Genomic DNA, 27,022 nt, shown 5'->3' with positions numbered 1-27,022 from the left:
GAGAAAATCAGAACTAGTTTCTTTCTGGTTTAGAGCCTAAAACTTTGAGTCAATCACTAGACTTCTGTAAGTCATTTCCATGGAGGTTTGTTGTTTTGTATTTTTTTTCTTTAAAAAAAAAAATGCTTAACAACCTATTTCATAGTATTTTATCAAAAAAAATTTAAAAAGTATAAAAGATTCAATCTCTCAATGTGTTAAAGAGAAATTCTAAGTCAATAGAATTATAAAAATAGTCATCTCATTAATTGGCAATTTAAACCAGCAGATGATTTTTGAAAATTATCACACCAGATCTTAGGGACACACTCAGAGTACACAGATTTCCTGTAATATTCAGGACACACTTAGAGTACATAGATTCCCTGTCATTTCTTGCATGTGGCAAAACGACCAAAACCCAATTTAGGAGTATTATGGGCATATATGTAATAGCCCACTTATCTTTTCAATCCACAGGGAGAATATTGTGGATACCATGTCTTTCCTCCCACCTTATATAAGAATATACAGTACCCACCTCATTAGAGCTATAGCTAGTCATGAGGGTTTGCCCACGACCTAGGAATGCATGTTTGTGCCTCCTTCCATTATGCAGTGGAAACATGCATGGAGCGTCACACAGCATCCTGTTGTTCCCTCAGTGAAAACACACGAGCTGGAGATATCCATGGCAAGTCCTCCAGAAAAGCAACAGAAGTGTTTATATCTATTCTAAACCTCTTATGCTTCCCCTGCTGGTCCATCACCACTGCCTAATCTGAGAATTCACTTTCGCCTTCATGTTTAGACTTTCAGACTTTAAAAGAATCTATCACCAGTCTTTCTCAAATCCAGACCATGGCTAGGAATTTTCCATCTTAATATCTGTCACTCACTGATTTCAGTCAGTGTTGGATCTAAAATTCATTCCAGACTCCTTAATGACTCTAAGCACTAACAAATCAATTAATCCTAAACTCATCATGTCAGGCTCATTCTGTGGGACCAATTTTATAGGCAAGAGAATAGTGAGAATCTAGCTTTGAATTCTGTGATGAATGATACAAGAGTCAAGCTGGAGAAACAGCCTTAGAAGCCCTGAATCCAATCCCCTATCAAATGCCTTCAGAGAGCCCCAGATTATCCTCTGTCAAATTATTTATAGGCGACAAGAAATATTTCTAATTATATCCATTCACAGCCACAGTCAGTAAATATCGTGTAAACAGATTGCCAAAAAAGGTTTTGCCAAGTAGGTTCCCAGCTAAGACAGCTGAGGTGGCTGCTGTGTTTGCAGAATGGTCTCTATAAAAGTGGAGCTGAGATGCCTCTGTCCTGTCCTTCCTCAAAATTCTTGCAGGTATGTATTCGTGGAAGAACACTTAGCTAGTTTTACATGCCCGATGATAATGATTTTTCATTTAAGAGAGATGGCTATTATCTCCCAAATTTTTATTTTTCTTTCCAATATTCCTAAGGATGACATGGACACAATATAGCTAACTAGTATTTTGTGATTAAATGGAGGGAAAAAAGAATCTTGCATTCTCTTTGTTTTTTCTTTCGACAGTAGTTGTCTGCTTTGAGCCTGCCACCTTCTTCATCTGGTAACACAAGAGGTAAGAGTGATTTATCATTACACTGTAAAGAATAAGGGATCTCTATATTGCCACATCTTATTAAGCTACCATTATTTTTCATATTTTAGTGTTGGGAATAGCATACAAGGAGTGGCTGTTCTTTAAAACGACTTCTCATAAAATAATGACTTTCAGGCCATTTAATCAAACAAAATTTAATGAAACTTCCTTTTCACATGTTGTTAGAACTTCAAAAAGAATGCAACCATCACATGTAATATTGAATATGAACTACTGACTCCAGTGTCACCAATAAGAATTTATCAGAGAGATCACATGTAAAATCAACAATGTATTGATCTGGAAGTCAAAATTCCTAGGTGCCAATCCCAGCTTCCCACTGATTCTAGTCGCCTGGGTGAAGCCAGTTAGCTTTTATGTACTTTGCAATAGTGTGTGTGTTGCAGTGGAATTAGCAATGAACCTAGATTTAGGAGAACAGAGTTCATGTCCCCGCACTGCCACTTACCAACTTTGTGACACTGAATGACCCTTCACCTTTCTGAGTCTTACTTTCCTCATCAGTAAAATGAGGAGGATGGTGACTAAGGTCTTTCCAGCTCTTGCCATCTATGATCAAAGTCAGTGGTTTCCAAGGAGTCCTCCACAGACTCAATGGACCTCCTCTAACTGTGCATGTTGAGACAGGTACTTTTAGCATTATGTTAAGACCATACATAATAATGAAAGTCTATTGTTTTTAAGAATTATTTTAAGTGTTTTATTTAATACAGTAGCTATATATATTCATTTAGAAAAGGACAGAAAACATAGTGTTTGTGTGGAAATGTTGCTTGTTGAAACTTGAGGCAATTATCACTGTGTGCATGGATTCAAGGACTCCTTCGAACAAACCTGAGGCTCCTTGGGGACTTGTGGCCCACAAGTTGGAAAACGACTGATCTAAGATATGAGATGAGAACAGCAGGAACAACCTTTCTGTGTTTCGTGAATACAGTGCATTATAGTAATCTCTCCGCGGCAGTATGTTGTTAATTCAGAATTGCCTAGTGTGAAAACAAACATAGAAACAACAAAAAAATGTGATAGAGTAACATTTCTCTTTCAAAGAAAAAAACCCTAAGATTCAATGTTCCAATATCTGTCCCCTGAAAATATGTCTAAATTTCACTGTATCAGGAGACTTTTACAGATAAGACTGATCTTAGAGATAGTGTATGTAGGAAATTCCATATCTAACATTTCAAGTTGAGAGGAAGTTTAATGCTGATGACAAAAGATCAAGACTTTTTCTGGAAAACTTATAAAAGATTTTGGCTGTTGTTATCGTCTTTGTTGTCATTCTCATTGGCAAATAAGACACTGCTTTCCACAACCATTCCCTCTCCTGCTCCACAGAAGTCACCTTCTTTTACTCTAGTCACTTATCCCGTCCTTGCCATTAGAGCAACAGGACTTATTTATCTTACAATTAATTTTTCAGTGGGAAAAATTATTTAAGTTTTGGCTTGAAATTTTATACTGGCTATCCATTTCAGAAAAGTTTTTAAAAGCCTGATATTTTTAAAAGATAAGGTGAGTGAAAGAGATATATAGACCTAAAGAAATAAGCATCAGATTTTAAGAAAAGCAACTGGTATGCTGAAATGCAACTAAAAACAAAGAGAAATAATTCTAATGTCCTTTTTTTCTCCAGAATCTTTTAAAGTTGTTTTTGGTTTAAGTAATGCTGCTGACTTTCACACAATTTAAAACCAATGAAAGAGAGTTAATTTTGACTCAGGACAGAATTATCTGTTGGATTTTCAACTTTCGTTGTACTTATTTTTCCCTATAGGTACCTAATACCTATGAGTGGATTTGTACTTATTAGATATTTTAAACTTAGCCTTATGTCCTGAAAGAAGAGATGTACCTTTTCACATCCAACTTTAATACTTTTTTAAATCAATTTTAATAATTTGATTTGCCTTAATACCTATATTTGAGTTTTTAAATAGGTTCATTTAGATTGTAAAGCCACTGGAAACAGTGATTTTCCATTTCTTTGTATCATCACAATGTGGGGAAAAAAAAGAGGAAGGGTGGCTGGAAACAGGAAAGGAAAGAAAAGCAAGCAGTAAAAGAAAAGATTCTGAGCATACTTGGAGCATCACAAATTTTGCTGATTGAATTTAATTCCTCCATATTTTTCAACTAAGGCTTACAATATAGAGGATGGAATAGAGGCTTAAAATGTCACAAAAATTAAGCATCCAACATAGGACTTTCAAATCAATGAGCTGATATGTCAGGGTCCACAGGAGTGGTCCCAAAAGACAGGAGTGAGGAAACAAGTATGACAAATAAAGCATGTTAAGGTGAAATCAACAGAACAATTATCCACCCCAATCCTCAGTCATCTGGCTCTGTTTCTTCCTCTAGGTACACCTAGTGCTGAGCTGCCATCAATAACCCGCAGCCATGAGTTCCGACTCTGAGATGGCCATTTTTGGGGAGGCTGCTCCTTACCTCCGAAAGTCAGAAAAGGAGCGAATTGAAGCTCAGAACAAGCCTTTTGATGCCAAGACATCAGCCTTTGTGGTGGATGCTAAGGAGTCCTATGTGAAAAGCGTAATTCAGAGCAGGGAGGGGGGAAAAGTGACAGCGAAGACAGAAGGTGGTGCTGTAAGTAAAAAAAAAAAAAAAAAAGTTGGGGGGAGGGAGGGAGGAGACATTATTGATCCTTTTCTACTACTTAGTTGACACCCACTGACACCTTCTTTTCTTAACAGACTGTCACAGTTAAGGAAGATCAAGTCTTCCCCATGAACCCTCCCAAATATGACAAGATCGAGGACATGGCCATGATGACTCACCTGCATGAGCCCGCTGTGCTGTACAACCTCAAAGAGCGTTATGCAGCCTGGATGATCTACGTGAGTGCCTTGCAACATTAATTCTCACTGACTCCATGTGCTGACTGTGTTAACTAAAACAAACTAAGGACTTCAAATAGATTTGGCTATTGCACTATTCTCTTAAGACCAATCATTTGGTTAGTGTTGCCAATTCTGATGAATTTGAAAATGTACATGTGGAAAGCCATCCACTTAACTGAATTAGTTGAAAAATTGAAAAATTTTGTGCAGCAACAGATGATAGAAGGAGACAACAAATGAAATGAAACCATGAAGCCTTGTGAAAACCAACACAGTACTTAGGTCTCTCTCCCCTTGCCTTTAAAGCAGTATTTCCAAGGCAGATTAATGAGGTGATTGCTGGTTAAACAACCCTGTCCTTTCCAACAGACCTACTCTGGCCTCTTCTGTGTCACCGTCAACCCCTACAAGTGGCTGCCGGTGTACAACCCCGAGGTGGTGACGGCTTACCGAGGCAAGAAGCGCCAGGAGGCCCCGCCCCACATCTTCTCCATCTCCGACAACGCCTATCAGTTCATGCTGACCGGTGAGTGAGTCTGTAATTACAATTTCTATAGCCATTTGTGAAATATTTGTATACTAATAACACAGAAAACAAAGGGCCAGTACTTTGAGAATCAAATGTTCTGCACAAACATGATAATAGAAATAATAAAATTGGGCAAATATATTTAGAATAAAATGTGCCAGTTCTAAAAATATAGGAAATTTTGCTAAGATTTCTATGCTAAAACCCTGTTAGTACTAATTCCAGCTCAAAATGAACCAAATTTAGGCATCAAATCTGCATTTTAATTATACCTAATATATCATCTCTCCTCAAAAGTAAGCTTTCAAATGTCATAACAAGTTATCACAAACACTATATAAAACTTTGGATTAGACATTAATAACATGACATAATTTTGAACTATGTACCAGGCGACTCAATGGGACACAAAATTGTTATTAATCTGACACTGATAGTTTATTCTCATGTATAAAATGGCAAAATAACAAATTACATATTCTATCATATTAAAAGTAACAAGAGTATAACACTAATCAATTAGCACATCTTTTGCTAATTGGCAACAAATTTTTTTTTAAATCTTGTGAAAAGCAAAGCACATATTTATGCAGTTATTATTTTTGCAAATGGGGAGTTTTAAAAAACAATTTTGAGTTTATAAGTGCTGTGTTAACCTATGCACATAATGTGTTTTGTTAACATTACCTCTGGTTTCTTTTTTCCAGATCGTGAGAATCAGTCAATTCTGATTACGTATGTAAATTTATGGCTTTCTTTCTGTTGAGTTTTGATCAGTATAGTGGTTACTACTGCCTTATATTCTGACTTTTTCTTCTGTTTTGGACTTGACAGTGGAGAATCTGGTGCAGGGAAGACTGTGAATACTAAGCGTGTCATCCAGTACTTTGCAACAATTGCAGTTACTGGAGAGAAGAAAAAAGAGGAACCTGCCCAGACTGGCAAAATGCAGGTGACTATGATATTCATCTGAGGAGGAAGAAATAGTGGGCTTTAACGTTTGACCATGGTACTTCAAAACCACAGCAACCAATGACACGTGATGCCAAAATTGGGAAAATCACTCTTGGAAGGGCTTATGAGAATGTGAAGGATAAGGCAGTGTATTAGCAGGCATAATAGGCAAAAGTTCTCATAACCATTTATTAGGAGCAAAAAAATATGCCTCAGAGATATAGAAATCAAGGTGTCATCACTGGAGTACCTCACTCCCCAATTTGTCCTCCCTTTCACTCACTTTAGAAAGCCTTACCCAAAGTTAGAGAATACTATGAAGGGGAAAAGGGGAAAGGAAGGAGGTCCATGGGAAATTACTTACTGCAAGTCACCTTTCTAGGGTTTCTTTATCTATCTTATTCATTTCTCTTAAGGGGACCCTGGAAGATCAAATCATCAGCGCCAACCCGCTATTGGAGGCCTTTGGCAATGCCAAGACCGTGAGGAATGACAACTCCTCTCGCTTTGTAAGTCAGCACTGGCACTTCTGTGCGTGTGGTGTCAATATCTTTCCATCTATTTGGTCCATAGCTAAAGAAATAGTTTCTGCTTTTTAATACCTACTATAAGCTCTCCTTTGCCTTTTTAAGGGTAAATTCATCAGGATCCATTTTGGTGCCACAGGCAAACTGGCTTCTGCAGATATTGAAACATGTAAGTTAATAAATATTAGTGATTGAGAATCTTCTCCTCTGTGAGTACATATGGGAAAAAATCTTGTTCCTATTTATGTTGTGTGAAATTTTCAAATGCTTAATTTTTCACTGTGATCTTTTCTTTTAAATGAGCGTATCTGACTTTCTAGATCTACTAGAGAAGTCCCGAGTTACTTTCCAGTTAAAGGCTGAAAGGAGCTACCACATATTTTATCAAATCATGTCCAATAAGAAACCAGAGCTTATAGGTAAAAAGCATCTTTGATTTATTTCTACCAAAGAAGAATAACAGCCCTTCTAAGAAGTCCCTCTGAAATGTTTTTGATGACCAAAGTAACTCTGTCTATATATTGCTCTTTTCCATGTGTTCAGAAATGCTTCTGATCACCACCAACCCATACGACTTTGCCTTTGTCAGTCAAGGTGAAATTACTGTGCCCAGCATCGATGACCAGGAAGAGCTGATGGCCACAGATGTAAGTAATAAGAACAAAGTAGTAAAAAGCAAATTCATCTTCCAGTATACAACACTCCTCTGTTAGAGTGGAAAGCAGTAGCAGAAACACTATATATAGATAGGTAATAGTACCTTTTGAGATGTCTTACTCCTGGGAGAAAATTACAGAATATGTCAAGTGACAAGTGTTAAAAAACTTTAGATGCCTGTAAGAAATGTTAGATCTTTGGCATTCCTTGGTTAATAGTTTCTTTTTATTCTATCTTACTGGTCATTTTTGGTCAATATTTATACTCCAATATTATTGTTTCTCTTCTATTTTATGCCATACTCTACACACACGAAATGGGGAAAGAGCCAGAATATTTTACATTTTTTTAAATTTTAGCGTATTATGGGGGCACAGTTCCTCTACAATCACATGTAAACACATGTAAACACTTAACCTGTTTTGAATGAATCTCTGCCGGCTAACGGTACATGCCTCTCTCCTTCCTATGCAGCATTAGAAGAAATGTGTTGTCTACCTCAAGAATATTCTTTTCTGGGACTCTGTGTGCCTTTATATTTATTTTTGAAACCACACATTCTTTCCCCACCACTAACTGTTTTTTTAAGGATTATTACTTTTTGGCATATTTTCTTTATACATAAACTTTATACATATTTCATGATCTCTTTTAAATTTCTGAATAATCTTCTCTCTTATTTTTAACTTTAATATCAGTGGCAATATCCCAATACTCCCAAGATAGGGTTGACAGGTGCTTGTAAATATAGTTTCTGTTTTAAAATATTATTTTCAAAGAGTGAATAATCTATTTACGTGTCTTTATCTTATAAATATAAGCTTTTACTCTCTATAACTTATTGCTTATATGTTCAAAAGTGATATGAAGTTAAGAAATAACCCCTAGTCTGGGAAGTTAAAAGAAAATGTAGCCATCTTTTCTAGGAGCTCTGTAATAAGGTCTAGGTTTCTGTGAATCAGTAGTTAGTGAGCTGGACCAGGAAAGCAATAATCGGGGAAAGAGTCTTAAGAGACAAGAGTGGTAAATAAACACACTTTCCTCTATCTTCTGTGATGTCTGCCCCCATTTATAAGCCTTTTCAAAGCCTACATGGGCAACTAAAAAGGTAATCAAAATCTGACAGAGAAGAAAGGCAGAAATATTTTGCTAAAAGGAGAAAGTTCTTTCCAGAAATGTCTCTTCCCTGCATGAAAAATGAAAAACCAGGTAAAGTTCACTCCCAGTCAGCTGAGCTGTGGCCTGATACCAAAGAGGCATGTGGAGAAATACTTGGGGCCAATGCTGTTCTCACATCTTTCCAACTGCATTCTTCATGCCCATTAGGGTGGGAAGGTAGACTAATTATGTAATAGGTTAGGACGACACAGGAGAAGAGCTTTGTGAGACTGGAGAAGAGAAGCAAGGATAGCCACGAAACCATAAGGAGCACATGCCTGAGGAAGAGGGCAAGCTGAAATGGAAAAATGGGGAAAGCTCTCCTCTTGCCAACAAAAGTCATGGCTCTAAGTCCTGGTTCAGTGAGTGTGGACAAGTCACATAACATCCTTCCTGTCTACATGACTCAAATGGAAAGACTGACACATACCGCTTGGTGTTGCTATGTGGATCGAAGAGGGGAAGAGTGCCTTTTGAAAATAGCAAAGTCCTAGTCAAATATAAGGCAAGGTGTGATGAGGAAAAAGTGGGAGGCAGGCCTGGTGTCCTGAGGGAGTCTGCATGGTGATAATTGGGGGGTGAGTAAATTCAACTCTTTCCACAGAGTGCTGTGGACATCCTGGGTTTCAGTGCTGACGAAAAGACAGCCATTTACAAGCTCACTGGGGCTGTGATGCATTACGGGAACATGAAATTCAAGCAAAAGCAAAGGGAAGAGCAGGCTGAGCCAGACGGCACTGAAGGTACCACACAGTGTTGAGATGAGCTTTTCAGAGGCAGGGACCATGTTTTTACTTTCTTTGATCTATCTCACAAGGGGCAAAAGTATTAGGGAAAGGAAATGACAATGTCTGATGTTTTACATTACTGAAATTTGTGAAGATTTGTTATTTCTTTTTTTTTTTCAGCTCCCTCCCGCTCCATGAGTTTGTGGTTTCTGATCATCCCATTCTTTATTGATTTTTTTTCTAAGCCAGTATTTGCTATTAGATTAAAACATGTTTATTTCAGTAAATAATTTGTGTGCCCACATGCACTGAAAAGACAGAGATCTGAATTTTCCTGTCACTAGCTCTCTAGATTAGGGTTTCTCAAATTGTTTTTTTTTAAACCTGTGCTCTGCTCAATTCTCTAAGCTCCAATTTATCACCACAAGAAATGACTAAAATTAGAGCCAAGAGTGGCAATACTTTTGAAGCAATATGAACAAATAAATAGGTTTCGTGACATTTGCTCATATTACTCTTCGAGCAAAATCTTTTTTCTTTGTCATCATCATTCACATCTTAAATTGTGTAAGCGATGGTCAGTTTTACCATTCTCACCTTATTCATGCAGTTGCTGATAAAGCTGCTTATCTGACAAGTCTGAACTCTGCTGACCTGCTCAAAGCCCTCTGCTACCCCAGGGTCAAGGTCGGCAACGAGTTCGTCACCAAAGGGCAAACTGTGCAGCAGGTACACATCACTTAAACTTCCTGATTTATTTGAACTGCAGGAGACTTAAGAGTTCATCATTGCTTTCAATTCAAAACACTAACCTACCATTCTTCTTGAAGGTGTACAACTCGGTGGGTGCTCTGGCCAAAGCCATCTACGAGAAGATGTTCCTGTGGATGGTCACCCGCATCAACCAGCAGCTGGACACCAAGCAGCCCAGGCAGTACTTCATCGGGGTCTTGGATATTGCTGGCTTTGAGATCTTTGATGTGAGTAGTGAACTGACAGAAAATTAGCAAGTGCAAATCAGTCATTTATCTATCTTGTTACAGTATTCGAAATTATTTTTATACAATGTACTTTACAGAAAGTATAAACATAATTCCTGCTGAAAAGAAATGAAAACAAGTAAACAGGTATAAAGAGAAAAAGACAGAGAATTCTATTCTTTCAAGTGTAGAAGTCTCAAAAAATAGTCCATGAGAGGTTAAAATATTCAAAATCTATCCTGGTTCCAAGTAGATGAGTATAGAAACACTTTCTTAAATTATGTGAAGGGAATATTTGAAAGAGCCCTCATTTAATAGTATTTTCCCTAATATAATTTTATGTAGTTATTTGGAAAGCAAAGTATTTGAGGAATTGATTTTCCTTTGTTTAGAATTATATATTAACAAAACAATCTGAAGGTTTATGATTTAATAAGCCAACATGCCTCACATTCAGAAGATATTAGTAGTTGCTCTGTAGAGATGAATACCTGAATTATAAGTAATTTCCTATGTTTATCCTTTCCTATAGTTCAACAGCCTGGAGCAGCTGTGCATCAACTTCACCAACGAGAAACTGCAACAGTTTTTCAACCACCACATGTTCGTGCTGGAGCAGGAGGAGTACAAGAAGGAAGGCATCGAGTGGGAGTTCATTGACTTTGGGATGGACCTGGCTGCCTGCATCGAGCTCATTGAGAAGGTTTGATGACTTTTTAAGCTTTCAAAACAGGAAAAACAAATTGCCCACCTCCCTATGCTTAACTGTAATCCCAGCTCTCAAAGAATAAGCATTGTTGTTTCATGATGCATTTATATACTCTGTTTGTGAGATGTGTCACAAGTGATCTGTTATTAATGAACATAGTACAGTAATTTGTAGAAAAATTATCACAGACATATACACATACACACAGATTCACATTTATCTGTTTAATAACTTCATCCTCCCTCACTTTTATTCCTACATGATTTCATGCATATGGGAGACAGGAATGAAATTATAGCAACTCCTATGAGTATTGTAATTAACCATGGTGTATCTATGACGGCATATTACGCATATATCATCCCTCACATGTAACAGGGCAGAGTTTGTCAAGATGTCTTAAAAGTTAGAAGGTTAGCCCTTCAATGGTTTCTGTTATTGTGTTTCTCTATTCATGATGACTACTGAATAAACTCCAAAGCTGTATATGACCTTACCTAGAAAATGAGCCCTGAATTTCCCATTGTCAAGGGGATGGAACAATAGGTACATCAGATCTGGATATATTTAAACTCATGAAGCAATTGTTAAACACTTCTAAAAGTAGTTTATGAATATATTGGGAGCTCATCATGTACCTATTGATACAAATAAAGTGTATGTATGAGTTCTTCCCTAAGCAATGGGAAGGGAGAAATAAATGCAATTGCCATTTAGAAAAACTTCAAATGCTCAGGTAAAAATTCACAAAAATATGAAAGATAAGAGTTTAAAAGTAGACTAAGTCTGTACAATTTGGGGAAAAGATATGTTAATTTGGTGATATAATATCTCTACTATTCATGAAAACTGTATGGTCCTTAGGAAAGGCATTTATTTTCTTCTCTAGTCTTTCAGTTTGTGGATAATGAAAATAGTTTTGGGGAGACAATTTGCGAATTTGTGAAATCATCAAAGTTGAATTTTCTTTCAGTCTTTCGTATCAAATTTGCCACTCAAAAGAGTCAAACTGCTTAGAAAGCAAAACCAAATTACCATCACTTAACTTTGCAGTGGTGGGGAACATAGCTTAAAGTACAAAGAGTTTTAATGATACAACATGAGATGCACTTTTTTATTTGGAATGGATCGTTTTTAGCCCTTATATATAATCTCTCTTCTCTTCATACTTCTGTCGTGCCTAGATTTGAGGTGAAGGAAATTACATTGTCAGTAAGAAAAAAAGTATTCAGATATATACATTTGAGGAATAGAGCACTCAGTTTCAAAATGGTGCTTTTGGAATTTAATTTTATACCCTGAACATAAAGTTTACCAAATGACAAAGATGTGCTTTTTTTAAAACTGAGTCTTTTTAGCAAACAGATTTCCCATATGTTCTTGGTACATAAAGATTGTTTCACATTTCAGTAGCAGAGGAGAGACAAGAAAGTAGGATCATGCCTATTTTCCATTCCAAATCTTCTTTCGAAACACTACTTTCAGGTTACTACACAAACTATTGGAACATAACTTTCTGAAGGCCTCATTATTATCATCCCTTTTTTCCCTATTCTTAGCCTATGGGCATCTTCTCCATCCTGGAAGAGGAGTGCATGTTCCCCAAGGCAACAGACACCTCCTTCAAGAACAAGCTGTATGAACAACATCTTGGGAAGTCCAACAACTTCCAGAAGCCCAAGCCTGCCAAAGGCAAGGCTGAGGCCCACTTCTCGCTGGTGCACTATGCTGGCACCGTGGACTACAACATCAATGGCTGGCTTGATAAGAACAAGGACCCCCTGAACGAGACCGTGGTTGGGCTGTACCAGAAGTCTTCAATGAAGACTCTGGCTTTCCTCTTCTCTGGGGCACAAGCTGGTGAAGCAGGTGATTTTTAACAGCATCAATATGTTCAAGAGTCACAAAATAGAAATAAACTGTTTATCAGAGACAAATATAGTTAGGGCAAAACCTAACATGAAAATATTGGCCAATATGGGTCTAAGGAAAGCAAGTATATTTAATAACTGTGGTGCAGTCTTACATTCATAGCCTTCTAAAGCCAAAATTGGCACTACGAATCATTTAGTCCACAGCCTTATTTAATCAATGAGAAAATAAGAATCTCAGAGAGGTTAAGTGACTGGCCTGATATCACACAATTCATTTCTACCATTTTAATAGTATTGGTTCCTTCAAGGATCCAACTAAGCTCGAGTTAAGGGAATCCTCTGTCAGGACCCTGGTGCTAGGGGAATTAAAGTTCGGTTCTCTTAACACCCTAAGACAAGATGTGAAAATAAAAACATAGAAGCACAGACAAATAGGAAATACGATTTCCCTGCCGGTACGCAGAGGTTTACCAACCTGGGACCAAGCATGCAACTCTGCCTATTCTCTGGGTGATGTGTGTACTCAGGGGTCCTTACTATTCTGTTTCCTTGGCCCTTCCTTCAGGGATCAGACATTGCTGATTCCAAATAGGGGAATCCCATCTAGTACCCACATCTACCCTTTACCCTTACAATTCTTTTGTTGTTGATTTTTTTCATGAGTGTCTATAAAATGAGCCAATGCTTATATTTTCTTAATTTACAATTGAAGGAGGAGAGATATGGAAAGATTAGGAATGATGCAAAGGGATGAGTGCAAATTTAAATTCCAAAAAAATAATTTTATCATTCCTGATGCTACAGATAGTACTTAAAGGACTGTTACGGCCGAGCACGGTGGCTCATGCCTATAATTCTAGCACTCCAGGAGGCTGAGGCAGAAGGATCACTTCAGGAATTCAAGACCAGCCTGAACAAGAGCGAGATCCCACCTCTACAAAAAATAAAAAAATTAGTTGTGCCTGGTGGCATGCGCCTATAGTTAGTTCTAGCTACTTAGGAGGTTGATGTAGGAGATTCACTTGAGCCCAGGAATTTGAGGTTGCAGTGAGCTTTGATGATGCCACTGCATTCTACCCAGGGCAACAGAGCAAGATTCGTCTCAAAAGAAAAAAAAGACTTGCAAATAATTTTAATTTTTCTATTTTATTTTTTAGAGGGTGGTGGTGGAAAGAAAGGTGGCAAGAAGAAGGGTTCTTCTTTCCAGACAGTGTCAGCTCTTTTCAGGGTAAAGTATATTCTTGAATTCCAGAGAAAGACTTTTATTAAAAATTAAATTATCATAACCAAAAAAATATTTTTTTAAAGATATCTATAGTGAGGCCGGGTACAGTGGCTCACGCCTGTAGTTCCAGCACTTTGGAAGGTTAAGGAAGGAGAATCATTTGAGCCCAGGATGTCCTGGCAACATAACAAGACCCTGTTTCTACAAAAAATTTTTAAAAATTAGTTGGGTGTGGTAGCACACACCTGTAGTCCCAGCGTGGGGGCTGAGGTGGAAGGATCGTTTGAGCCCAGAAGTTTGAGGTTGCAGTGAGCTGTAATCATGCCTCTGCACTCCAGCCTGGGCGAGAGAATGAGACCTTGTCGCCACAAAAAAGAAAAAACAAAAGATACCAATGGTGAAACTGAATAAAGTGGTAGTATTGTACTAAAAAATGTGGAAAATGTACTAAAAAAATTTAACAAAAAAAGACACATCACACAGTGTGTCTCTTCACATCAAGAGGTCTGATACTGAACAAGTTTCACATGAAATCAAACCTCTTTTAAAAGCAATCACTGTATTCAATTACAGCTCTCCATATGTCTAAAGTCACAGTACAAATTTTCTCTGGTGGCAGTGCTTGGGAATAACAAACTGAAATTGACTGATTTTTGTATAATCTGTACTCTCCTATCTATACTTCATATTTATGATTCTTCTTAGTCATAATGATTTGTTTTTCATTGAGACAGCTCATTAAAATGTAAAATGGGGGCACAATTGACTATGGACCATTGATAGGGACACTTACATAGTGTAGCTAGAAATTATTTTAAAACATTTCATATGGTTTTATAGGAGAATTTAAATAAGCTGATGACCAACTTGAGGAGCACCCACCCCCACTTTGTACGCTGTATCATTCCCAATGAAACCAAAACTCCTGGTAAGACACTTCTGATATCCAAATAAGACTACAGTGTGACTTCTCTTTAGACTAGTATATAGAAAACATACCTTTCTTTTAGGTGCCATGGAGCATGAACTTGTCCTGCACCAGCTGAGGTGTAATGGTGTGCTGGAAGGCATCCGCATCTGTAGGAAAGGATTCCCAAGCAGAATCATTTATGCAGACTTCAAACAGAGGTTTGTGTCTCATTATTTTCCCTCTCAATGTCTTAGTCTATGTCAAAATTGCTACATAATTCAAGCATTTTTAAACTTTTCCTTGAAAAATGAAATGCAATTACTTGAAATGTGATCGTAAAACAAAGAATGCTGGGCTTATATTATTATAAGTTTCTTTTTACTTTCCCAAGTTTTACATAAAGCACTTTGATTTTTTAATGGCATTTTGTTCTCCAAAATTTAATCTTTGTCATCTTTTCAATGCTAGCTACCAAGTGTTCTGCCTTTTTTTTTTTAGTGAAGAAAAATCACATTTTTACATTCTTTTTATTCTGACAGATATAAGGTTCTAAATGCAAGTGCTATCCCAGAGGGTCAGTTCATTGACAGCAAGAAGGCTTCTGAGAAGCTCCTTGGGTCCATTGACGTGGACCACACCCAGTATAAATTTGGTCATACCAAGGTACCACAAGCTCCAATTTTTATCTATCATAATGTCATCAATTTTATACTTTCTCATGAATGCAAATAACAGTTAACTTGGTCTTTGACAAGGTCTTCTTTAAAGCTGGCCTGTTGGGAACTCTAGAGGAGATGCGAGATGAAAAGCTGGCTCAACTCATCACACGCACTCAGGCTATCTGCAGAGGGTACCTAATGAGAGTAGAGTTCAGGAAGATGATGGAGAGGAGGTGAGGGACCAAGCACGAGTCTTCCTTCTGCACAATTTCATCATGAAATTCGATGCAGTCATTACTTTTGGTCAATTTCGACATTCTTCTCCATTTACATATTTTTTTCTTTTCTGACAGAGAGTCCATCTTCTGCATCCAGTATAATGTCCGTGCTTTCATGAATGTGAAGCACTGGCCCTGGATGAAGCTATATTTCAAGATCAAGCCGCTCCTTAAGAGTGCAGAAACAGAAAAGGAGATGGCCAACATAAAGGAAGATTTTGAGAAGGCCAAAGAAGAGCTGGCTAAGTCAGAGGCAAAAAGGAAAGAACTTGAAGAAAAGATGGTATCTCTGATGCAAGAGAAAAATGACTTGCAACTTCAAGTTCAATCTGTGAGTATTACACATTGCACAGTCCAGCCACATCTTATTCAATCACTGTCTGACTGGATATGAGAAATTTTTCTAGGTTTAAAATTAAACCATTTCCACTAAAACGTTTGTTGTAACTGTTTGCCTTTCAAAAATATTGACTCAGACCTAAAAAGAAGCAGTGATGCAGAGTCACATTTTATGTTGCATATGTTCATATGTGCATTCATACATAGTTGGTCATCAGTGAGCAAAGTCATAAAAATACCTCTACACATCTTCCTTTCTTTATGGAATTTTCTCTTAGTTTATTCTCTCTTTAGTGAATATTTTCGTGCATAAAATAGCGATTACGTTGTTTTTACCAGGGCAGAAAAAGGGCTAAATTAATCCCCCCTTATACGTGAGGAAACTAAGTCCTAGAATGAATAAGTGAATTTTATAAAGTTGCAAAGGGAAGTTGCAGATTTAGATTTTTGCCCACAATCTAGTTTTCCTGATTTGACCTTCCATACATGAATTTTTTTGGCGAAAATACATTATCATACTTAACCAGAAGATTGAAATTATAACACTTTGTCTATTTGATTTTTAAAACTTGGCAAGTTAATTGGCTTATGTGTTGACCAACCTAGTAGGGCCATAGAAGTCTCTTCCTTTCAATAAATTATTGTGTGTTTGTAGATGCACCTTAGACAAATGAAAATGCTTAATTTTTCCCTTTAGGAAGCAGATAGCTTGGCTGATGCAGAGGAAAGGTGTGACCAGCTCATCAAAACCAAAATCCAACTTGAGGCCAAGATCAAGGAGGCGACTGAAAGAGCTGAGGACGAGGAAGAGATCAATGCTGAGCTGACGGCCAAGAAGAGGAAACTGGAGGATGAATGTTCAGAACTCAAGAAAGACATTGATGACCTTGAGCTGACACTGGCCAAGGTTGAGAAGGAGAAGCATGCCACAGAGAACAAGGTACAAATCATGATCCATTTTAGAATATTTACAAGTACTAACTTATTACTGGAGTATTTTAATTTAAAATTTAATCTTAAAATCACTGAATATGAAAGAAAAACACTGTTATAATTATGTCATCTCTTTAGTCTCCACCACCTCCCCCTATTTACCTTAATCTTTACCTTCTATTTTGTTTAGCCACATAGATCTGGGTCAGCTTCTGGTTTCCACTTTCCAACTCACACTCACATTGCCCTGAGATATTACTATACCATGTTTTTCATCAAGATGATAGGTTGTCGTTAACATTCCTATGTTCTGTTCAAATCTAAAGGTGAAAAACCTAACAGAAGAGATGGCGGGCCTGGATGAAAACATCGCAAAGCTGACCAAGGAGAAGAAGGCCCTCCAAGAGGCCCACCAGCAGACCCTGGATGACCTGCAAGCAGAAGAGGACAAAGTCAACACCCTGACCAAAGCTAAAACCAAGCTAGAGCAGCAAGTGGATGATGTAAGTGTGAAAAACAAAATGTTTCTCTTTAAGATAAAGTAAATAATTGTGAAATGAAACCATCAATGATGCCCATAAGCCTTTAACTCCTGGTTTGTAAATAACAAAGTGCTAATGCTATTTGGAGTATCTGAGGCACCTTTAAAATTTTTTCTTGTGTATCTTTAAAGACTACCTACTGGCATAGGGTTCAGTGCTTAATAACTGAAATAAAATTCATTATAAATTTAGCTTGAAGGATCTCTGGAACAAGAAAAGAAACTTCGCATGGACTTAGAAAGGGCCAAGAGAAAACTAGAGGGTGACCTCAAATTGGCCCAAGAATCCACAATGGATATAGAAAATGACAAACAGCAACTTGATGAGAAACTCAAAAAGTAAGTATGGTATAATTCAGCTATTACCTGCTTGTTGTATGTCAATGCAGATTAAATATTTGTTAAAAATATCTCCAAAACATTATTTCATGACACACAGAAAAAAATGACATCTTTGACTTCTTTATGTAATAAAAATGGTACATTATTAACTTGTAAAACATGTACTTACTTCCTCAAAACTAGCAATATATATAAAAAATACTAGCAATATTAAGAAGTTGAATTATACAAAGAAAAGACTGGTAAGAGAAATTATACACAGAAAATAAGATTGGTAAGGGAATTGACTATAAGCTAATGTATTGTTTTTCCAATAGGAAAGAGTTTGAAATGAGCAATCTGCAAAGCAAGATTGAAGATGAACAGGCCCTTGGGATGCAGCTACAGAAGAAGATCAAGGAATTACAGGTAAGCACGTGATTGCCAACTGTCTAATTCAACAGCAAAAAATTACTGACACAAAGAAGCTGAGTTTACATTTTTGACCATTTCCAGGCCCGCATCGAGGAACTGGAGGAGGAAATCGAGGCAGAGCGGGCCTCCAGGGCCAAAGCAGAGAAGCAGCGCTCTGACCTCTCCCGGGAACTGGAGGAGATCAGTGAGCGGCTGGAAGAAGCTGGTGGAGCCACTTCAGCCCAGATTGAGATGAACAAGAAGCGAGAGGCCGAGTTCCAGAAAATGCGCAGGGACCTGGAGGAGGCCACCCTGCAGCACGAAGCCACATCGGCTGCTCTTCGCAAGAAGCACGCGGATAGTGTGGCTGAACTTGGGGAGCAGATTGACAACCTGCAGCGGGTCAAACAGAAACTGGAGAAGGAAAAGAGTGAGCTGAAGATGGAGATCGATGACCTTGCTAGTAACATGGAGACTGTTTCTAAAGCCAAGGTCTTTACTTTTCCCCCTTTCATCTTTATTTGCAATAATTCAAAATGACCGAGTTTATATAAGACTATCTAGCTGAATTGCACAAATATCAGATGTTATCTGAAACTTAAAAATTATTCCTAATAGGCATTATTGTATTGAATCACTTAAGTCTTCATATCTCATTTGTAGAAAACATTTTAAACTGTCACTTCTGCCATGAAAGAATGCAAATTATAAGAAAGACTTACCTAAAAACCATACTGTACATGATGCAGAATTTAGATGATGCTCATTCCTTCCAAAAGAAAATAATCTAATTCATGTGTTCATTAATTTAGCCAGAATCATATGCTTCTACTACTTTATAGGAACCATGCAGAACTTCGATAGAAAAGTAAATAAAACTCAGCCTCTTTCCACAAGCAGTTACAGATCTCAAAATCTCAGCCTTCCAAACAGAAATGTATACTCTGCCATTTCCTATTTCCCACTCCAGGGAAATTTCGAGAAAATGTGCCGCTCCCTAGAGGACCAGCTTAGTGAAGTGAAAACAAAGGAAGAGGAGCAACAACGCTTAATAAATGAGTTGTCAGCCCAGAAGGCACGTTTACATACAGAATCAGGTCAGTAAATGAACATCATCGGCCTTTAGAGAGGTGAAGAATAAAAGGCGAACTTCTACCACCAAATACAATCATTTCTCAGACTATGTACACCCATTTATCATATCTTAATTACTCCTTCATCTCTTTGTTATGAAAAAGTAAAAAGCAATAATTCTAAGCTATAATTGTGGGAAAAAATTAAGCTCCCTGAGCTCAGGAGATTGTTGTTGCCTCAGCATTACTCAGAAAGTCCCAAATCCTAAAATATAAAAGAAAGCTCATACATTCTCGAAAAAGCAAGAAATAACCTTCTTAAAAGCACTGAAGATCTTGAGTTATTCTTTGCATTATATGAAATAAGAGGGTTCTAACGTTATTCCATTCTTTAAATTATACTTTACCTAGAAAAGAGAACTAAATCACTGATGTTTTGTCTTCCACAGGTGAGTTTTCACGACAGCTAGATGAGAAGGAGGCTTTGGTTTCTCAGCTATCCCGAGGCAAACAAGCATTTACACAACAGATTGAGGAATTAAAGAGGCAGCTAGAAGAGGAGACTAAGGTGAGAATGCTCCAGCTGATACTTTAAATCACTTAACTGTGAAACATGACAACTATTGGACTTCACACAGAGAATATAAATGATCAGAAGGTAAACTTACACGCTTTTTGGTTGGTCTAGGCTAAGAACGCTCTGGCCCATGCTGTGCAGTCAGCCCGCCACGACTGTGACCTGCTGCGGGAACAGTATGAGGAGGAGCAGGAAGCCAAGGCCGAGCTGCAGAGGGCGATGTCCAAGGCCAACAGTGAGGTCGCGCAGTGGAGGACCAAATACGAGACGGACGCCATCCAGCGCACAGAGGAGCTGGAGGAGGCCAAGTGAGGGCTTTATGAGGGGGGTACAAAGAAATAAAAGTAAAAACAAAGAAATAAAAGTAAAAACAGTAAAAAAAAAAAAAAAAAAGAAAAAGAAAAAGAAAAACAGAAGAGAATATTCTAGGAATAGGGATAGATGAAGGATTTCAGCCTATTTTATTACAGGGTGGCAGATTCCACCATATTCTTCTGACAGCCCAGTGTATGTCCACTGGGAATAGGGTAAGAGGAGACCCCTCCTCCCCTTCTGGCAGAGGCATCTTAAATTACTTTCCATCAAAATGGATTATTAATTATCAACATACCCTGTATGAATTAAGGATAATTCATTTTCTTTAACAGAAGGAAAAATAAAGACATTGAGACTATATGGTATATTATTACTATTGCAATTACTAATAATCAGTTTTTCCTTACCTAGAATATTGAATGTTTAGAATAAAGCTATCATATCCTGTCATCATTTTAACTAACTACCAGTATCAATGGATTTATTCACTAATTACATATACTGTTTATGCATTAAAATTCATGGGAATTACATATGAAAGAAAAAAAAACTAAGTTTCTCATGAAGGAAGTCTTCCTAAATTTGATTTACCTCAGAATTAAGCAGAATGAGGTTTAGCAACCATTTGCAAAAAGAACATTCTAGATAAGAGTGTGGGCTGGGAGAGTTTGTGAATTATGTAGGTCGGTGAAGGGAATAATAAATAAGACTTCGATGGATGTTTGGGAAATGCAATAATGGAATATTTATTGTCTAGGGTCACCACATCCAGAAAGTTACCAATTAATCATATGACCTTGAACATGTCACTCTGGGCGAGGTTCCTCATTTGTAAAGTAACAAGGATCACACCAGAAAAGGATGTTATTCAATGCTAATATTCTTTGATGATATACCTCCTGTTTACGGTTGCCATTTCTTCCTCATCTTCATATTTTCATATTGCTCAGGCAGCTCAAATGTTACTCATACTCTCTTTCTCCCTCCCCCCCCCACACACTAACACAGACAAAATGGCTTCATAAATATGTTTGACATACTATATATGATCTGAGATAAAGATAAGAACTTACTTGGGAAAACAGAATTCTGGGAAAGATAAAATAAGTACTGAGAAGCTATTTTAGAAAAACTTAACTTGTGGACACTGGAGCACAAAATCTTGGAGACAATATGCTTTCCTAGCCAACAGTTTCATAAAGTTCAATGTGGTGACTTTGAATCTGCTGTTGGTCACTCACACTGACCCACTTTTCAGGAAGAAGCTGGCCCAGCGTCTGCAGGATGCTGAGGAACACGTAGAGGCTGTGAATTCCAAGTGTGCTTCTCTTGAGAAGACAAAGCAGAGGCTACAGAATGAAGTGGAGGACCTCATGATTGATGTGGAGAGATCTAATGCTGCCTGCGTAGCTCTCGATAAGAAGCAAAGGAACTTTGACAAGGTGACCCACGATATTGGCTCCCTAAGGGGAAACTGGCATCATCCATGGTTTCAGAAGCTTACTATCGATGTACTTCCAGGTTCTGGCAGAATGGAAACATAAGTATGAGGAAACTCAGGCTGAACTAGAAGCCTCCCAGAAGGAGTCCCGTTCTCTTAGCACTGAGCTGTTCAAAGTGAAGAATGCCTATGAGGAAACCCTGGATCAACTTGAAACTCTGAAGCGAGAGAATAAGAATTTACAGCGTGAGTCACTAACCTTTATATTTCAAAAATGGTAGGGAGACAGCTTTTCAATTTTTCATTCTCCTCAACTGAATTTTGGTATTTTATCATTAAACTATAGAGGAGATTTCTGACCTGACTGAGCAAATTGCAGAGAGTGGAAAGCATATCCATGAATTGGAGAAAGTAAAGAAACAAATTGAGCAAGAGAAGAGTGAACTACAGGCTTCCCTAGAGGAAGCAGAGGTACATGTGTCATTTGCTCAGCTATACATTATAAATAAATAGAAAAATTAATAGCAACTGAGATGTATGATGTTGCAAACCTTTAACAGATAACACATGTAATTCATTGAAAAATACTGAATTGTACCTTGGGAATGCAGAGTTAATCATATAAATTAAGATGTATGAAAGTCTGCGGTTTTTCCAATGCCTTCTTGGAGAAATCATCATAATGTGAAAGGGAAAAAAAGCTCTTTAGGTAACTAAATAAATGTTGCTTTCATTAAGGCATCTCTTGAGCATGAAGAAGGCAAAATTCTTCGCATCCAACTTGAGTTAAATCAGGTGAAATCAGAGATTGACCGAAAAATTGCTGAAAAAGATGAAGAAATTGATCAGCTAAAGAGGAACCATCTCAGAGTCATGGAGTCGATGCAGAGCACACTTGATGCTGAGATTAGGAGCAGAAATGATGCTCTGAGGATCAAAAAGAAGATGGAGGGAGACCTTAATGAAATGGAAATCCAGCTGAACCATGCCAACCGCCAGGCTTCTGAGGCAATAAGGAATCTTAGAAACACACAAGGAGTGCTAAAGGTACGTTAGGGTAAACACACATGGTGTCCTACAGTCTGGGTGCCATTGTATAACTCAAATTTTAATATTTAATGAGGCCCATAGGTCAGTAATCCATTGAAAAATACATGCACACAGCTGAAAAAGAGCTTAGTTCTAGAAGGCCCAGAGCAGAGTTTGCTTTGTCATCTGTAAAAAAAACACATGGAGATGGTGGAGAGACAGAGGAAGTGATGAGAGAGTTTGGCAACATGCCATTGCTTAAATCAATTCATTTATTTGGATTTCATTTATTTTTTTTTACTTTTTTTAATTTCAGCATATTAGGGGGGTACAAATGTTAAGATTACATATATTGCCCTTGCCTCCCCTCCCCCCTCGAGTCAGAGCTTCAAGCGTGTCCATCCCCCCATATACCCATTCCCTCCTCCCCCCTCCCACCTGCCCAACACCTGATAATTTTTTTCTTTAACATTTTGGTTACATTTTATAACTTTGCTTCTCCTTAGCAAGGGTGACAGGTATGCCCTTCCCCTCCACAATGCTCACTACATCCCTCAGATGTGGGTCTACACCCCCAACCCCCAAATCCCTGGTGAACACCACCACCATTTGAGCACCATAGTGTTAATCAGTCGGTACCAATTTGATGGCGAGTACATGTGAAGCCCGTTTTTCTGATCTGTGTCACCTCACTTTGGACACCATTGAACTAGCTGGTCTCTAAGGATGCTTTCCTGATCTGAAATTGTGTAGATTTAGCCATGGTACTCTTTTTATGATTCAGGATCTAAAATAATATAACATCGTGTTCTTTTGAGTAGAACTGCCACTCAAGCAACAAAGAATTCATTAATGGTACTCACAGATTGTTCCTAGCTAGTCCTACTCTGAATTATTAAGATCAAAGTGTGTACATGACTCTAAATTTGCATTTGCTTTAATTAAAGCATGAGTAAGAGTCTTTTTTCTCTTTCTGTGTAGGACACTCAGCTACATTTGGATGATGCCATCAGAAGCCAAGATGACCTGAAAGAACAGCTGGCAATGGTTGAGCGCAGAGCTAACCTGATGCAGGCTGAAGTGGAAGAGCTCAGGGCGTCCCTGGAACAGACTGAGAGGAGCAGGAAAATGGCAGAGCAAGAGCTTCTGGATGCCAGTGAGCGTGTGCAACTTCTGCACACTCAGGTGAGGTTCAGGATTATGGTTAGCAAATGTACTCCCTAAAGGGGAAGACAATTTGAGAAGATAAGCTTATTTGTAAAGTCAGGAGTAATCTTGGCAGGGGTCCCTTCCTATAATTCTGGAAAATGTACAAGGTGATATAAGTATGTACTGGGACCTAGCTGGTTCATAAGTATATTGATGAGCTGGCATAATCATGTTGATGTGAAATACTCAGGAGTTCTAGAAACTGTTACAAAGAGGCACAGAAGACCACCTACAAATAACCATATATACAACATTGGTAACCATCTTGTCTTTTGTAACTCTAAGGTGCAAATAGATAAGCAAATAAATAGAGGAGAAAGAAGGTAAGCCACTAAATAATATCTATGTATCACATATGCACATAAGGCTAACCACAGGGGATACAAAAATTAGCTCTTTAGTTCAAGTTCATGGAGGCCATCAATAGTACCAGTTAGCATTTGTTGTGTATAGTGGATTTGTTAAATAAATGGTCGTCTGTCCTCGCAATGGCTAATGTCCAGCCATTGTAGTATGCATTTACCACCATGGAAAGACATTCACATTATAATAAGTGAAAAAAAGCAACTTAAAAATAATATAGAATACATGATCTTTGTTCCTGTGTAAAAATATAAAGGAAACATCCAGAACTATAAACCAAAGTTTATTCTTTTATCTCTGGTTAGGGAGAGTATGATAATTACTTTTTGCCTCTTTTTTGCTAATTTGAATATTCTATTTTTACAATAAACATATATTATTCTATACTTTCAAAAGTCGCAATATATAAAAATAGCCAGTATAGAAGGGCTAAAATCACATGCTACATATAATTTTAAATCAAATTAATATGGAACATTTTTCTTACTCATTATGAGCATCGAGAATTGATCAGATGTTTCAAATACTGTCATCTTTCCAAAAACATGCAGTATTCTTGGCTCATTTTTGTACCAATGATGATGCTACTTATGTACTCTTATTAACAATATGGAGCCAACAAATATGAATGAACAGCTAAAAATTAATAATACATTTCAAATGAGCTGTGCATTACTACATGGCATAGCACTTTAAGTTTGGGGGGTTGTATTTTATGCTTGCAAACAGCCACTGAAAATAGTCAAATATGTTTGGTATCACAAATTAAATCTTACCTGGAATACTTTAGGAGAATGATTAACAGAGATATGAGTAGAAAGGGGAAAGCTGTAACCTTAGAATTGACTTATGATTTGGTTTTTATTCTAAACATTTCATACGATCAGCAATTTATGCCTTTGTACACTAGTTAAAATGATCATGTGAATGGTTATAATTTAATGTGCTTTTCTTCTTTTTTATTAATTTGAAACAGAACACCAGCCTGATCAACACCAAGAAGAAGCTGGAGACAGACATTTCCCATATCCAGGGAGAGATGGAAGACATTGTCCAGGAAGCCCGCAATGCAGAAGAGAAGGCCAAGAAGGCCATCACTGATGTGAGCAAGATGAGCATTTGTCTTACTGACACATGTGTGTTACCTGTTATCATCGAGGTTCATTATTTTCTTGGTTTATTTATTAACTAGGCCGCCATGATGGCCGAGGAGCTGAAGAAGGAGCAGGACACCAGCGCCCACCTGGAGCGGATGAAGAAGAACATGGAGCAGACGGTGAAGGACCTGCAGCACCGTCTGGACGAGGCCGAGCAGCTGGCGCTGAAGGGCGGGAAGAAGCAGATCCAGAAACTGGAGGCCAGGGTGGGTGTCCGCAACTTCAACCAATTCCTGGCTTGCTCCACGCAGCTACTTGCAGCCAAACTGTTAAACGCCTCTGTTCTCTTCCAGGTGAGGGAACTTGAAAATGAGGTGGAAAGTGAACAGAAGCGCAATGTTGAGGCTGTCAAGAGTCTTCGCAAACATGAGAGAAGAGTGAAGGAACTCACTTACCAGGTGACCAGAGTTTTCTAGGCCTACAGCATTCAAGAAAATAAAAAGAATGAGTTGTTCTCAAATAATGGCACTATCTATTTACTACCTCTTTCAGACTGATGAGGACCGCAAGAATGTTCTCAGGCTGCAGGATTTGGTGGACAAATTACAAACCAAAGTTAAAGCTTACAAGAGACAAGCTGAAGAGGCCGTGAGTATCTCCATAGTGAAAAAGCAGATGCAGGTTTTATGGAGTCTGAAGCTTATGGAATTTAAAGGGCTTTCTAAAGGCAAAGAACACAAAATTGGAAATATAGAATTAGGTATAAAAGTAAATATTTAAAATGAAGAAAAAGAACCACAAATTACCGGAGCCTTAGAAACTTGAGTTTATTTCTCCTGAAACCTCTTTAAGCAATTTTCCGTACATGTTAACAAAGAAATTCTTCTTGGTTGCAACCCATTTCCCTCTGTTATCCAGAACACTCTATAACTCCCAGTACTCATAAGCCCTGTACAAATGAGGGCCTGAATTCTAAGCCTTATTTAAATTTATGATAAATCCATCCTGGGACTGTTTTTTGTTTTTCAATTTGGCTGCAGTTATCTTTTCTCATCCTGTTAATTCTGAAAATTTCCTTAAGGTTTTCTCTACTCAATACCACCACTGCACCTATGTTTTAAAGTTTGTTCTAAGAAACAAGACTGCATCAGATCCCTGCTACTTTGATCTCCCTATTGTCATAGTAGCATCTTCAAGTGCCAAAGAGGCAAGTGAGAGAGACTGAAGAGGGGATTATAAGAATACTTATTCACATAGGCGAGTTTGTGGGATGCCATATGTCACTAAACAACAGAACTTTCTGCTTTCCCATTCATGAAGCAAATCCTGTAGTTGCTCTGAGTAACAAAGACATTAACAATCATAAAATATCAAACTTTCTCGTTCTCTCAAATGCATTTCTGTTCTCAGGAGGAACAATCCAATGTCAACCTTGCCAAGTTCCGCAAGATCCAGCACGAGCTGGAGGAGGCCGAGGAGCGGGCTGACATTGCTGAGTCCCAGGTCAACAAACTGCGGGTGAAGAGCCGAGAGGTTCACACAAAAATCATAAGTGAAGAGTAATTCATTCTAACAAAAGAAAATGTGACTGAAGAAATGCACAAAATGTGAAGTTCTTTGTCACTGTCCTATATATCAAGAAAATAAAATCTGCAGAGAATTTTGCAATCTAAAAATA

At 37.9% G+C, this 27,022-nt stretch overlaps 1 protein-coding gene across 1 annotated transcript; it reads left to right on the top strand.

Moving 5' to 3' along the window:
- The first annotated feature begins 1,294 nt into the window (after window positions 1–1,294).
- MYH4 (myosin-4) lies at window positions 1,295–27,022 on the top strand. Its single transcript, XM_075994094.1, has 40 exons — window positions 1,295–1,342; window positions 1,553–1,601; window positions 4,008–4,250; window positions 4,358–4,501; window positions 4,874–5,030; window positions 5,741–5,768; window positions 5,868–5,985; window positions 6,404–6,496; window positions 6,620–6,683; window positions 6,835–6,933; window positions 7,058–7,161; window positions 8,934–9,072; window positions 9,668–9,786; window positions 9,888–10,037; window positions 10,570–10,740; window positions 12,306–12,615; window positions 13,778–13,848; window positions 14,686–14,773; window positions 14,856–14,973; window positions 15,295–15,418; window positions 15,511–15,647; window positions 15,768–16,023; window positions 16,729–16,971; window positions 17,291–17,467; window positions 17,699–17,844; window positions 18,165–18,255; window positions 18,343–18,732; window positions 19,211–19,337; window positions 19,763–19,881; window positions 20,002–20,198; window positions 21,464–21,647; window positions 21,727–21,892; window positions 21,993–22,117; window positions 22,385–22,693; window positions 23,657–23,860; window positions 25,224–25,349; window positions 25,440–25,610; window positions 25,698–25,802; window positions 25,897–25,992; window positions 26,755–27,022. The coding sequence occupies exons 3-40, from the start codon at window positions 4,047–4,049 to the stop codon at window positions 26,905–26,907; spliced, it is 5,823 nt and encodes a 1,940-aa protein (XP_075850209.1). The 5' UTR covers window positions 1,295–1,342; window positions 1,553–1,601; window positions 4,008–4,046; the 3' UTR covers window positions 26,908–27,022.

This window comes from Microcebus murinus, chromosome 18 (assembly GCF_040939455.1).
Source record: "Microcebus murinus isolate Inina chromosome 18, M.murinus_Inina_mat1.0, whole genome shotgun sequence".
NCBI classification, from domain to species: domain Eukaryota; kingdom Metazoa; phylum Chordata; class Mammalia; order Primates; family Cheirogaleidae; genus Microcebus; species Microcebus murinus.
This window is presented reverse-complemented; position numbering and strand designations above follow the sequence as displayed.

Coding starts and splice junctions, on each gene's coding strand:
- MYH4 (XM_075994094.1), top strand. CDS start 4,047: ATGAGTTCCGACTCTGAGATGGCCATTTTTGGGGAGGCTGCTCCTTAC. Junction 5,031..5,740: donor CTATCAGTTCATGCTGACCG/GTGAGTGAGTCT, acceptor TCTTTTTTCCAG/ATCGTGAGAATCAGTCAATT. Junction 25,350..25,439: donor CCAAGAAGGCCATCACTGAT/GTGAGCAAGATG, acceptor TTTATTAACTAG/GCCGCCATGATGGCCGAGGA.